The sequence below is a fragment of the Labrus bergylta genome, chromosome 7, assembly GCF_963930695.1.
Source record: "Labrus bergylta chromosome 7, fLabBer1.1, whole genome shotgun sequence".
Taxonomy (NCBI): Eukaryota; Metazoa; Chordata; class Actinopteri; order Labriformes; family Labridae; genus Labrus; species Labrus bergylta.
Window position 1 is genome coordinate 7,971,787 of NC_089201.1, and position 12,626 is coordinate 7,984,412.

The 12,626-nt window shown below is 39.6% G+C and overlaps 1 protein-coding gene across 1 annotated transcript; it reads right to left on the bottom strand.

The window, feature by feature from the left end:
• Nucleotides 1-63: 63 nt before the first annotated feature.
• On the bottom strand, nucleotides 64-12,349 carry lrrc56 (leucine rich repeat containing 56). The gene is made up of 13 exons (XM_020642609.3): nucleotides 11,643-12,349; nucleotides 11,198-11,374; nucleotides 10,747-10,834; nucleotides 10,142-10,202; nucleotides 8,551-8,647; nucleotides 7,814-8,011; nucleotides 4,321-4,498; nucleotides 4,000-4,227; nucleotides 3,750-3,817; nucleotides 2,776-2,918; nucleotides 1,953-2,149; nucleotides 1,485-1,791; nucleotides 64-1,305 (listed from the first exon to the last, which is right to left on the bottom strand). The coding sequence occupies exons 2-13, from the start codon at nucleotides 11,360-11,362 to the stop codon at nucleotides 1,128-1,130; spliced, it is 1,908 nt and encodes a 635-aa protein (XP_020498265.2). The 5' UTR covers nucleotides 11,363-11,374; nucleotides 11,643-12,349; the 3' UTR covers nucleotides 64-1,127.
• Nucleotides 12,350-12,626: the final 277 nt, after the last annotated feature.

Sequence of the window (12,626 nt, forward strand, 5' to 3'; positions counted from 1 at the left end):
CCTCAAAAAGAATACCATGTATAGATCTATAGCATCAAGAGAAAACAAAGAAAACAAAGCAAAAAAACTACACTCAGTTTTACAAGCTCTTAGAGCGCCTGTCAGGAACTTTTAGTTTGTGTTGATTTTGGGGACCCCTGCAGACAAAGTCCTATGTTTTATCTCTTTGCCGATCCTGTCCTGTACATGTAGTGTTAGTGTTTTCTAATTCTGCTCTCTTCTAAGAGTCAAATAAACAACATACTCTGAAACATTGCCACGAAAAAAAATTACCAAATACAATTAATAATGCCGTATGACAGCATACTATAATCTCTTCATCTGACCCCTACCCAGGATAACAACAGTAACAGGCAATAATAATAATAACTAGAAATAATCTTCCCAATAATGTTCTTGTTTGTTTTATCGGTTGGCATCAGTTTTAATATCAGCCTGTTTTCATAACCAGATAAAAACTTTTGAAAGGAGCTTAAAGAAAGTATTACAGGCTGTCTCCCTGTATTAGAAGCATCAGGGGCCAAAGCTTGCGTTCTAAACTCTCATGTTATTACATTGTAAATAAGACTGTAAATTGTTCTTTAAATGTAAACAAAGGGCAAAAAAAGGATTAATACATGGACTACAAGGGAAGCTTTTTTTTTGCTCGGGTGATCAAATCAATCATTTGAATATTTGATTTCATGTTTTCAGATAGCGCCCTCCAGTGGCTAGATAAGACTATTACACTGTAAAATATCAGGACAATCACAGTCAGCTGTCAAATAAACCATTACATTTTGATTCACTGTACAGCCCTGTATTAATAAACGGGACTCTTCGGTTGTTTTTTTTATAGATAAAACACAAGGTAGCATAAAAGTAAAAAAACCCTGAATAATTCAACCTGACACAAACATGACATATCTATCTATGTTCACCTCCTGTTCAATATTCAGCAGCGAAAACAGACAATGGTAAACTTGCAGCTGAGATGAATTATTTGTGAGTCCTCAAACTGTGCTGCTAATACAGTTCAAGCACTTTGAGTTATGAGTTCTTTTTTGAGTGGAACTACTACAATATTTTCCAGATTTAAAAAAAAAAAAAACATCTCAAAGTATGGAGTGAGTGTTGTTCCTGTGGTGTCAGTCTGGGTGTGAGCTCCCTCTGCTGGGCTGGAGTGTGTGGTGCTTGTGATGTTTCTGCAGGGCTGCTCTGGCTGTATGAGGACGAGTTATCGCCGGCCTATCCGGGAGTTTGGACTTCATGGGAGTTTGAAAATGTTTGTTGCCAGTCTGTAAGCCGGGCTCTTCCATCTCTGCACTAAATGACAGAGAACGTTTCATGATTACCAACTGAAATAACTAAGTTAAATAAAAACGTCAAACGGGAATGTTTTTTTCCATTAGTCACTGTTAAATTGAACATAATTCATCAGTAACATTATAGTTAAATCTATGTTTTATGAATATATTGTCAAGAAGTTTTTGTTAATGTCCTACCATAAACCAGTGAGCCCTTCACCCAGGGCAGTTGTTGTTGGTGGGCGTGGTTTGTGTACAGGTGAGGGCAACAGAGGCACATCGGTCCTGGTCTCGTCTGTTTCAGAGAAGTCCCCTGCTCCACTGAAATGAGATAAGTGTTCTGATTTGGTCTTATGAAGTCGAAGCCTACGTGCACGGATCCCTGGTGCCTTGTGATTACAGGTGGTCCCTGTAGCACACAGAGGGGGAGATGGGGACAGCGTTGTGTCCAGAGACAGGGACAATCGAGCCATGTCAGGAGATAAGGCCTCTCTGTGATGAAGGTCTGAAAAAAACAAACAAAATCACAGAAAAATATGTTAATGTTTTTGGATCAGATATAAATTTGGAAAAATGTGCTTTTTATTTTTTTTATTCTGAATTAAAACCTTTTTTAAGTGCTGTTTTAGAAGCCATAGCAAGTACATTTATTCAGTGAATATTCACCTGGGGAGAGAGACTGGAAAGAGGAATCTAGAGAGACAGTATCTTGGCTGTCATCTTGTGTCTTCTCCCCATGTCCTTCTCCACTCCCTCTACCACCAAATCCTTCTTCATCATCATTATCTCCGCCCTCTTCTTCATCACTGTACTGGATAGCCAGGACCTGTGGTTGTCTTTCCGTCTCTATAGCCTGGAGACGACTGAAAAACAAAAGAGATTTAGTTTCTTTAGCTCAAGTCATTTAAAGGTCCTACCATAGAGATTTTCACTAATCTTTTGTGTAAACACTGCAAAAAACTAAGTTGTGACATTTCAGTTTTTTTTTAAATTGACACAAAAATCCTTGCTCTGAAAACAATGCAGGAGGTTACTTTTAATATGTCTTTAAAAAAAAGTCTGTCAAGTCAGCCTATCTTCAAATGAAATCAGATGGTAAACAAGAATAAGAAGAATTCTTCATGGTATCTATTTAAGTCTATCCAATTCAAAACAAGTGTATTTTAATTCCAAACAGGGTTACAGCATCAAATATATAAATGTAGTATGGCATATACAGTATATAATGAAATGGGACAAAAAAAAAACATCAAACAGTTTAAGCAATCTAGGGAAGCCCAATTAATTCAGTGATTGTGTGTGAAGACGCTATTCTGTTAAAAATAAGTAACATGACAATTCTTTACAAAAAACTTCACAAAAAGCCATAAACACAAACCCATGCATTGTTTCCCCTCACAAACCAGTTGTTAAAAATAGTTTAAATATCACTATATATACTGTGTTTGCATATTTAAAAAAAGTAATAAGTTTTGTAAGAAATTAGTACCTGCTGTGCTGCTCCCTCCAAGCTCTCAGCATAGCAAACACATCATCCCGTCCTCCATCATCTGGCTCCTCAAGGTCGTACGTGTGTTCTGGTACATGGATGGGCAGGTTATGAGGGGTAAAAGTAGACCTGGTGGGTGCTGTCTATTGAAAAGAGACAGAATAATGGCTTATGAGCATTAATTAAGTATATATGTAAGTCAGAGGGAGAGAACAACAGGAGGGTAAAGTAAAATGGACTTGCTAAATGGACTTTAAGACTTAGCGTTTTTCTACTCTTGGACCACTCAAAGAGCTTTAACAATGCATGTCACATTCACATCACATTCACACACTGATAGAGGATGCTATGTAAAGTGTCCATCAGTATTTATTAATTCCATTCACATGCATTCACACACTGCTGGCTATGCCACTCTAGGAGCATTTTGGAGTTCAGTGTGTTGCCCAAGAACACTTCAACATGTGACTGCAGGAGCTGGGGATCAAACCTACAACCTTCGTCTCTCAATCGACTCTACCACTGCAGCATGAGAAACAGAGAGAGTGACAGTAGCTGTGTTTTTTAGATGGTGTTGACAGTGGTAAGCAACATCTGTCAGGTCCCTCTGATGCTGTTGCAGGGACTTGCAAATAAAAAACTGCAAATCATTCAGTCTTCTGATGATACTAACATGACATTAAAGAGATGGGCCATAATGGCCACTTTAAAGCCTATAAAGCTTTCTGTTCCCATTATCTGACAGTGAATGCTACTGTGCAAATACAGCACATGTTCTTTATTTTCAAAACTAGACTAACTACTTTTGGTCTTTGGTCTCTGTGTATTATTAATGGTGTCTTGTAAGCCTGTTTTGGGCTGAGCATATTGTTAATGCATGTACAATAATAAAATAAAATCAATCAAAACAGATTTTCTTCCCACCAAACTAAAATAATTTCGTTTTTTTTTGTCCTCCAACACATAACACCTACCTTTAATTTTTCCCGCCTCGCTCGAATAGCCTGAACAGGGTTTCCACAGAACAGGATTTTGCCAGCTCCTTCAAAAGATAAAGAAGAAACTCAGTGACTCCGTGTCAGCTTCTGACACAAGAAAGTCCCCTTGGTGGCAGTATTGAGTAACGATAGCTTTGACAGGTTGATGCTGATAAGAAGGGAACTGAAAGGAAACCAAGATAGCATGTAGAGATGGAAATTATCTTCATGGGGTTAATTGCCTGACCATGTATCAGGGTGCTGGTTTCTGCTTCCACTGTTGCTAGATCGGAGTCTGCAGAACTGGGTCTGGATCCAGGAGGGGAGAGAACACTGAGCTTGGTTGCTGACATGGGTCTAGAGCCAGTGAGAGGTCTGGAGCTGGCTGAGGACAAGGGGTGGACACAGGAGAGGCTGGAAGCAGCGCGCCGGGCTGAGCTGGGTCTGCTGTGAGAACCTGCACTGTCTGCTGGTTCTTTAACAAAGGTAAGCGTAAGTGTCCCATTAAATTCATAACTGTAATTTACAGTTCAGCATTAAATTACTCAAAACTGCTGCATACACACACCGTCATCAGCAGCAGCCTGAAAAGAATGTAAGTCTCTGATGGAGTTTCGGAGAATGGTCCACTCTTCTCCCATGGTGCTGGTGCAGCTACGCCCCTCCTCCTCCACCGTTAAATTGTCAAGGTAACGCAGCTGAGGGATCAAGTCCCTCACTGCAGCCCGATAACTATAATCTGCCGTCTGGGTAAAGGAGAAGAAACATAGGAATAAGAGAGGCAAAAATCAGTCCAGAGTAGTGCACGCCGTCACACCTTTTAATACATGAACCTAACACAGGGAAGTGAGAATGTCTGATTCAGACAACATGACTGACACTTTGAATGAAAACGTATGTAGATTGATTTTTAGCATATGATGTTAATTATTTACAGCTTGTGAACTGTGAATAATCGTAAGCATCTTACACTTCTGCATTATGACTTACATTATTATTATATTATATATATTATTACTCATTTACTTTTAGGCATACACCGATCATGTACATGAGTATCATATCCTGACCAAAGCTATGCACATGGCTAAAAATAACAACTAAAGGAAAACAGGAAGTAGTTATAAAAAAGGCTAGCTGATAAAAAAAAAAAAGTTTTTAGCAGCTTTTTAAAACAAGCCACAGATTCAGCCGATCTGATGGATATGGAAAGGCTTACTGGAAGCCAATGGAGTAAGGCGAGAAGTGGGGTGATATGTGACCGCAGTTTTGTTTTGTTAACAGCCTAGCTTCTGCTTTTTTCTGATTAACTGAAGATGGGTTGAGGAACACTGTGTTATACCAGTGAAGAAGGGACTTGTAGTAGTCTAAGTGAGAGAAAGTTACCAGTAACTATGTGTAGTGTCTGGATAGCTTTAATTTTTGAAATATTTCTCAAGTAAAACAGCAAAACTGAACAATCTTGGTCTTCTGAGCTTCAATGTTCAGATGCTGTTCAAAGACAAAAAACAAGATTCCTAAATGTGGACTTAATGTTGCTTGCCAGGGGACCAATATGCTGCCCGACCTCTTTTGTGAAGCACTCAGGGCCGACCCCCTGGACCTTAGTCTTGTCAGAATTTAGGTAGGGAATATTTCCAGACATCCTATTTGTAACAGCTGCAAGACACTTGTGATGGGTGGTAAGGTATTTGAGATTATTTGGCTTGATGGAGAAGTAGAGCTGCTTATTGTCGGCATAACAAATTGTAGAAATGCCACAACAAGAGTTTAGTAGATAGCCCATCATCCAAAAATAAAACTTAAGTGCCTGAGACAAACTGTAAGGATGAATATATGTCACTCCATGCACTTATCAGAATCAGCTTTATTGACCATGTATGTTTAGAAACACACAAGGAATTTGTCTTTGGTAACTGTGCTCTCAACATACAAAAGAATAATATTAAATATAAACATAATACAAGCAAAAAAGACAAATATATACAAGGCTAAATAAGATACTTATGCCAAAGACAAAGAAATTAAGGACATTTTCTCTATCTTTTCATTTTATTTTGCACGTTTTTATTAACAATAATAACCTTGGTGCCTCTATATGACCTAAAAAAGCAAACAGGAGGACCATCAGCGACAAGATATATTTTTCCTGTATTGTTACTACAACTGACTTAAACTGCTGGTGGTGGGTTTCAAACAAGATGATGCTACCGGTACAGCATTTTAAAAAAAAGTTTTCCACGCCAAAGATTTATTGTGAGTTGCATGTTAGACATTTAAAACAAAGATAATTTGTTTTTTCGTAATTAAACATTACTTGCACATGTCCAAGACAAGATCAGCAAAGAGATAAATTGACCGCCAAAACTCAAAGTTACTCTCAGGCGCTTTAGGACATTGCATATAAACTAGTCTTTATTATGTCTTTTCGCACTTGATTTGACCATTGCAGTGCTTTAATGTATACTGACTTCTTAAAGAAAAGGCAGTGTCATGAAGCCTTCAGGTAAATAACTAGTGCAATTCTAAAATGGACATTTTGCATTATGGTCTTGACTTTTATCAGCACAGGGAGAGAGAGACGGAGAAGAGAGAGTACAGTGAATCAGTGAACTACTTAGCAATCAAATTTGAGCCTGGCACTCTGGCCCCTTCAACAAACCACACAGATGCAATGAATGAAAATGGGAATGAAGGGCTGGCAGGATGGAAACGAAAGAGAAAAGAGAAGGAGAATAAGGCCTGGGTGAGAGGAAGTGAACGGATGTGTTGGTGTGTGTGTGTGTGTGTGTTGGTGTGTGTGTGTGTGTGTGTGTGTGTGTGTGTGTGTGTGTGTGTGTGTGATGGAAAGCAAGAGGAGTGATAGTTTGGCAAGAGAGCAAACCCAAGAACCCCTCAGTCACTACAAAGCACAGGCCTAATGCATATTCAGCTCAGCATCTCCCCTCATTGCCCCAGTTTCCTAATTAATGCTCTGCTGGTGGGTGTAAATAAACACATTCACAGTGGCCCAAAAACTTACAGCACACTATGTTCTGCAGCTCACACCCAGACTACACTTAATTTCACTGGATAAGTCTGTGGCGAGCTGTCCTAATTTGCCATTTTCAAAAATGACTGTGATGCAATAATAAAACATAATGTGTGTGTCGTGATGCCTCAACGTAAGAGCGTGTCAGTTATGTGGTTGTTATGTTTGATTATTTTGAAGCCTCCCGCTCTCCCGCTGCGCTATCTGGTGTGTTGAAGACACACAGGATGCATGAGATGAGATTACACAGACACTTTCATGTCTCAGTTCATGCTAATTACATTACACTCAATATCTGACACAGCAATGAGGCCTGTCAGCCTTCGAGCACAGGCAGAGATGACTAACTGAACGATACCTTCATAAGAACAGGATTTTGCATCGACAACGTGGCTTTTAAAATGTTCACTCAATAGGACACATTCAGAAGCTTCGCATTAGGTCCATACTCAAGCTTTTATTAATCTCTAACTGTTTTTCTTTTTCTTTTGCAAAGTTGTTCGACCCTATAGCCCTCTCAGGACTTTGTTAACTACTTCATGTGGCACAATCCAAAAAGTGTATTTTGCTGATGTTCTTTAAGTATGTTCATTTGGTTAATAGCATAATCTAAAGGTTTTTATTAAATCAACATGTAAAAATAAACATCAAAGGTTCTCCTAAATTATCATCAGTGCATTTGCTTGAATGGATGTTAACACAACTGCTGATCAGTTCTTACTGGCAGTCTTAAATACAGCTCAGGCAGATACATGACTTTTGCAACTAATTTTGACTCTTCCTGATGTCTCAGATTGCACTACACTCTCTTTTAAAACTGCTTATTTGACAAATATCTGTGTCTGCAGAATCACAGAGGACACAACAAAAAGCCAGACAAGGACAGACAAGACAGGTCATGCTAAGAAAAGGGCACTATTAAGTTAATACAGAATTTTTAAATGAAAGTGTCATCTCGTTTACCATGGAAGGATATCTGTACATCACTGAGTTTTATGGCTTGAACAATATTAGCAGGATACTACTCTACCTGGATGGCAGTGGGGTAAGGGCGAACACACAAAGGGTTTCCCTCCAGTGTGAGTCTCTCGAGTTTGCCGCACAACCCCAGATACTGAATCTGGACGAGGTCATCCACATTGTTCCCTTCCAAATCTAACAGCTGCAGGTTCTCCAGCATCCCGACCGGGCTCAGATCTGACACATTGTTATAGGCCATGTACAACTCCTGAAACACAGAGTGGATGGACATGCAGTGTAGAGGAATTTGTAAGAGGGTAACAAGAGGTGAGCTTAGAAAAAAGACAGAAAAACTAGCAGATAGAAAACGGATTAAACTTAGACAGGATCAATAACAGGGAAATGCTTTGGGCAGGGAAAGGAAACATGTTAGACACACGGGGAAAGTCAGACAGGCTGATATAGTATCTTCATATCACGTAGAGACTGGGATCTTACGTAACAAGATCTCTGATCACTAAACAGCATCATTCTAGCACTTACGGTTTTCTATATCTGAAGTATTTATATGGAAATACTGCGAGAATATGAGAATTTAAAGTGCATCACACAACAAATACAGACTAGCAAAGACCCATATACAAATAAAATCAGAACTTTGTCATAGAACAGAAATATGAATATCGCAAAAGTTTAAATGAAGTTACAAAAATTGGCACTTCATTATTTTTCTATCCCAGTGTATAAACAGTTTAAGGAGTTGTATAACAATGTCTTTAAAAGGCCTTCTTCAACCTAAAACTCTACCTTTAGGGCGGAGAAAGAAGGAATTCCATCTAAGTCTTGTAGGGAGCAGCGGAACATCCACAGCACCTGCAGGTGGGAGAGGGTGGTTCCCAGGTCTCTATGGAAACATAATAGCACAAACTTCATTTAGAGCCAGGGAGGGGAATTACACAACACCGTGAATCATGATAAAGGCTATCCAGTCCCCCGGCTACAGAGGCGAGAAGCTTTTTCTCTTCCTCAATATGCAGGCCTCTCCTCTGCCGCCCACTTGTCTCAGCAGCACACCCCTGCTCTGACCCTTCCAGCAGAGTCTCTGTCATTGTATCTACAACCATGTAACACCCTCTTCACTAGAGGTCCCATAGCACTAAGCAGGAAATGCTATCAGAGGCAGCGCACGTCCGGCTGGCTCTGTTCGGCTACTCTCAGGGTGGAGCAGACAGCATCCTATCTCTCTGTTTCTACTTCTTTATCCCTCAACAGTAACTTCGGTAATAATTCTTCTTAAGAACTATTTACATTGTTTGTATGTCATTCTGGAGGTTTATGGGTTTTTTTAATGCAGCTCTGAGAAATCAGTTATGGCTGCCACCAAACTAAGAAGATAGACTTTATTAATCCCCTGAGTGGAAATTCAATATTACACTCTGTTATTGAGACATGCTACACACATATACAAACACATGCACAAACAGGATCCTATGGACTATGCACTAAAGGAGAGATGTCAGAGTGAGGGGGCGGCCCACAGCGGGAGCTCCAGAGCTGGTGGGGTGTTCAGTGCCTTGCTCAAGGGAACCTTGGCAGTGCTTAGGAAGTGGACTGTCACTTATCCAGCGAACGGACTAATTTCCAAATTTGGTCTGTGCCGGTAATTTGATCCACATCGGGAAATAAGTAAAATAATCTAGTAGAAAATGTGCATATGGTGTCTCTTTACCGTGACTTTTGAAGTGGAAGAGTGAGTAGAAAAAGCAGATATCCACAACCCCCCTCTGAGTCTGATGGTAAGACAGGCATGGGTGAACCTGTTACTTACTTTGAACACCGCATCTGTTAGTTTACAAGACGCAACATGCAGCCTCCATACAAAAACACTGTTTCACAAGTCCCAGTTGGAAAACCTTGACAGAAGCAAAGCAGAGTGCTACACCTGCACCGCAACAGCAAGACACTTTTCATCAGGTACACATGCCCATGGCCTGTGACCTGCTGATCTGCTTCAAAGTATTTTTATGGCTTCCAGAGACTCTTGTTGAGGAGTGTAGCCACACGTGACCAGTGTGAAGCATGACAGAAATCCCCACGAGTTCATCACTGCTCCAGGTCAAATTACAGATCTCTTTAAGGAAAGTTCTGCTTGCTTTGTTTATAAACACAAGCTAAATATAAAACGGGTGAGGGACAAGAAGCGTAAACCAGTCGCACATATTCAGTTTTGTTTAACACTGCACTTATTGTCTATCTTAGTCTTTCGGGGAATTTGAGCTTGTTGAGACTCTGACGTATTCCACGAGGTAATGTGAACATATAATGAGTCTATATATTCTCATGGGGAAATGGAATAAAACAAGAAGATAGTATTGGTGTTATGTAACTTCATGCTTACCTTACTGACATAATCACGCTGTTGTTCATATTCAGCTGCACCAGCTTGGGCAAGTAGACACCTACAAGATGATCAGATAAAGCCATTTCTATCTCTTCAGGTGTCGTTTTTTCTTTATGTTTTCAAAGTGCGATGTTTAACCTCAGCCGGATAAAAGGTAGAGCACTGAAAGTGGCTTGGCCTGAGTCATACGTGTACAGACACTGCTCTGTCATGCCCGCACTTGTTGTGCAATCTAGAATTTTCTTAGGACAAAGGTGAGCATAATGAATATTTTCCTACACAATTATCAGCTCAGCCGTCTTGCGTCATACCTTGGAACATCCCGACAACCATTTTTTTTCCTGATACATTCTGTGCGTCTTAGTTGTAATTTTCTATGTGGTCATTATAAGTATCTGCTGTGAGTCATCACTTAGCGTAAAAATCTCTGAAGTCTTTCAGTTACATAATTAGGGATTCAAAAGTAATAGTCACTGAATTCATTGGTAATTTTAAATAAACAAGTAAAACCAAGACAATGCAAAAAGGTGAACTCCTTTACAAACACTAACGTGCCTGTGCAATATTTTGAAAATCAAGCCGTCAGTCACTGTAAATCTTACCAAAGTTGCCTAGTGGGTTTTCTTGTGTGTTTATGCAGAGCTCTAGCGAGGTCACGCGACAGAGGTCCTGAGTTCCACACAACCATTCCTACAGAGGAACAGAAATTGACAGCAAAACAAGCTTACCTGTACTGACACATTGAACTACATTTGTTTCAGACTTAATTTAATTCCAGTATTTAGCCTACCTTGGACATACACCAATGAATTTGATGTAAAACATGTAGGCTAATGTAAAGCTTTAAAAAAATGTGATATCTGACACCTAGGATATTAAATAACTCTGTCTGCACCCTTCAACTTGAAACAGCAACCTCCACAGCACATGCTGCCTTTTAGGTAGTTGGCAATCGTGGAGCCAACAACAACATGAGAATACAGAATGGATACTGTGCGACTATTAAAGTTTTACTTCAAGCAAGCCTTATTTGCATATAGGCTACAGACTTACCAGCCTCTCTGGAGTGAGGTAAACATCAACTGCTGATTCATAGTCCTCAAATGGTTTGGTGGCAGGAGTTGGGTTGATGTTGCCTGATCCACTGAGCTCAGTCACTTGGACCCGTGCTGTACCAGGTCGGACCCCCTGGGACACAGATCCGAGACAGCAACTCATCTTTACAGCTACCTAGAAGAATTAACAACATCAATGATATTGAGTCTTAATTGATTTCTAACAAGTGGAGATGCGAAGTAGTAGACTAATTCATCTCGAACCAACTTATTTTGCGTTGCCAAGTGTTAAATTAGAAACAAACGAGCGCTGATTTGGTTACAAGTTGACAAAACAAAAAACACGGGAGGAAAATGAATTATAACACAACTCTAAGCAACTTCACATCACTGAAACATCCACATTTCTTGTATATATTTTATGAGTCAAAAAAATGCATTACCTGTTGCAAGAAACTGTAGACAAAAAAGAAAGTATGTACATTTTTTCAGTCAAGGAGCTCTTTTCTTGCCAGCATAAGTTTGCTTGACAACCACATTCGACTTCCTGGATACGGACGGTACTGAGGGCCCCGTTGTTCTCTGGGACTTGTAGTTCGCGTGTGAGAGTCAGCCCAGCTGGAGGGTAACACTTAGCTAAACGTCCTATTTTTATACTATGACATCAAAGATTCGTTTGTAAAACTCTACTTTTACTAGCGTAACCTTAATGTTCCCACATCGGATTGTTACTACATTCAAAATAGGCCTAGGCTATATTAAAAAAAAAATCAGTAATAAAGAACACAATTCCCCTACGACGGAGAATTAGGGCCACATTAAAAAACATTTTCTTTTTAAATTTCGAGATTAAACTCGTAAATTTACGAGTTCGAGACCAACCTGCGCGAAAATGATGAAAGTAGAACTTTTAAAGTCTTTAAAGAATAAAAGAATAAAGTCGTTATTTTAGTCTATATCAGAAGAGCAGCAGCATCCTGTTCTCAAATGACAAACATGGAGCATTTTGTCCTAAAGGGTTCACTAATAAGGAAATAGACTACTTCCTTGTGTAGTCGGTAAAAACAGTTCAAGAGAAGTTTTCACTTCAACTTGTAAGACCTTGTTTATCTGTAAAATGATGAACAGGACACAAACTGTCTCTGCACATGAGACACTTTCACAAGGCAGACAAGTGCAGATAACAGATAAAAATAGTTGTGTTGGGGCTTTCCTTGTGCAAATATGAAACTACACTTGCTTTTGGCACATCATCTTCACATTGTCATAAAATATCAGGACCCTGAAAAGATACAGCAAGAAACTGTGGCTTTTCTGAAGAACCACACTGACTTGGAGGAAGTTATTTACAGAGGAACCGACTTCAAGAGTTTTACTTTCATGATTTTCGCGCAGGCTAGTCTCGAGCTCGTTAATTTACGATTTTA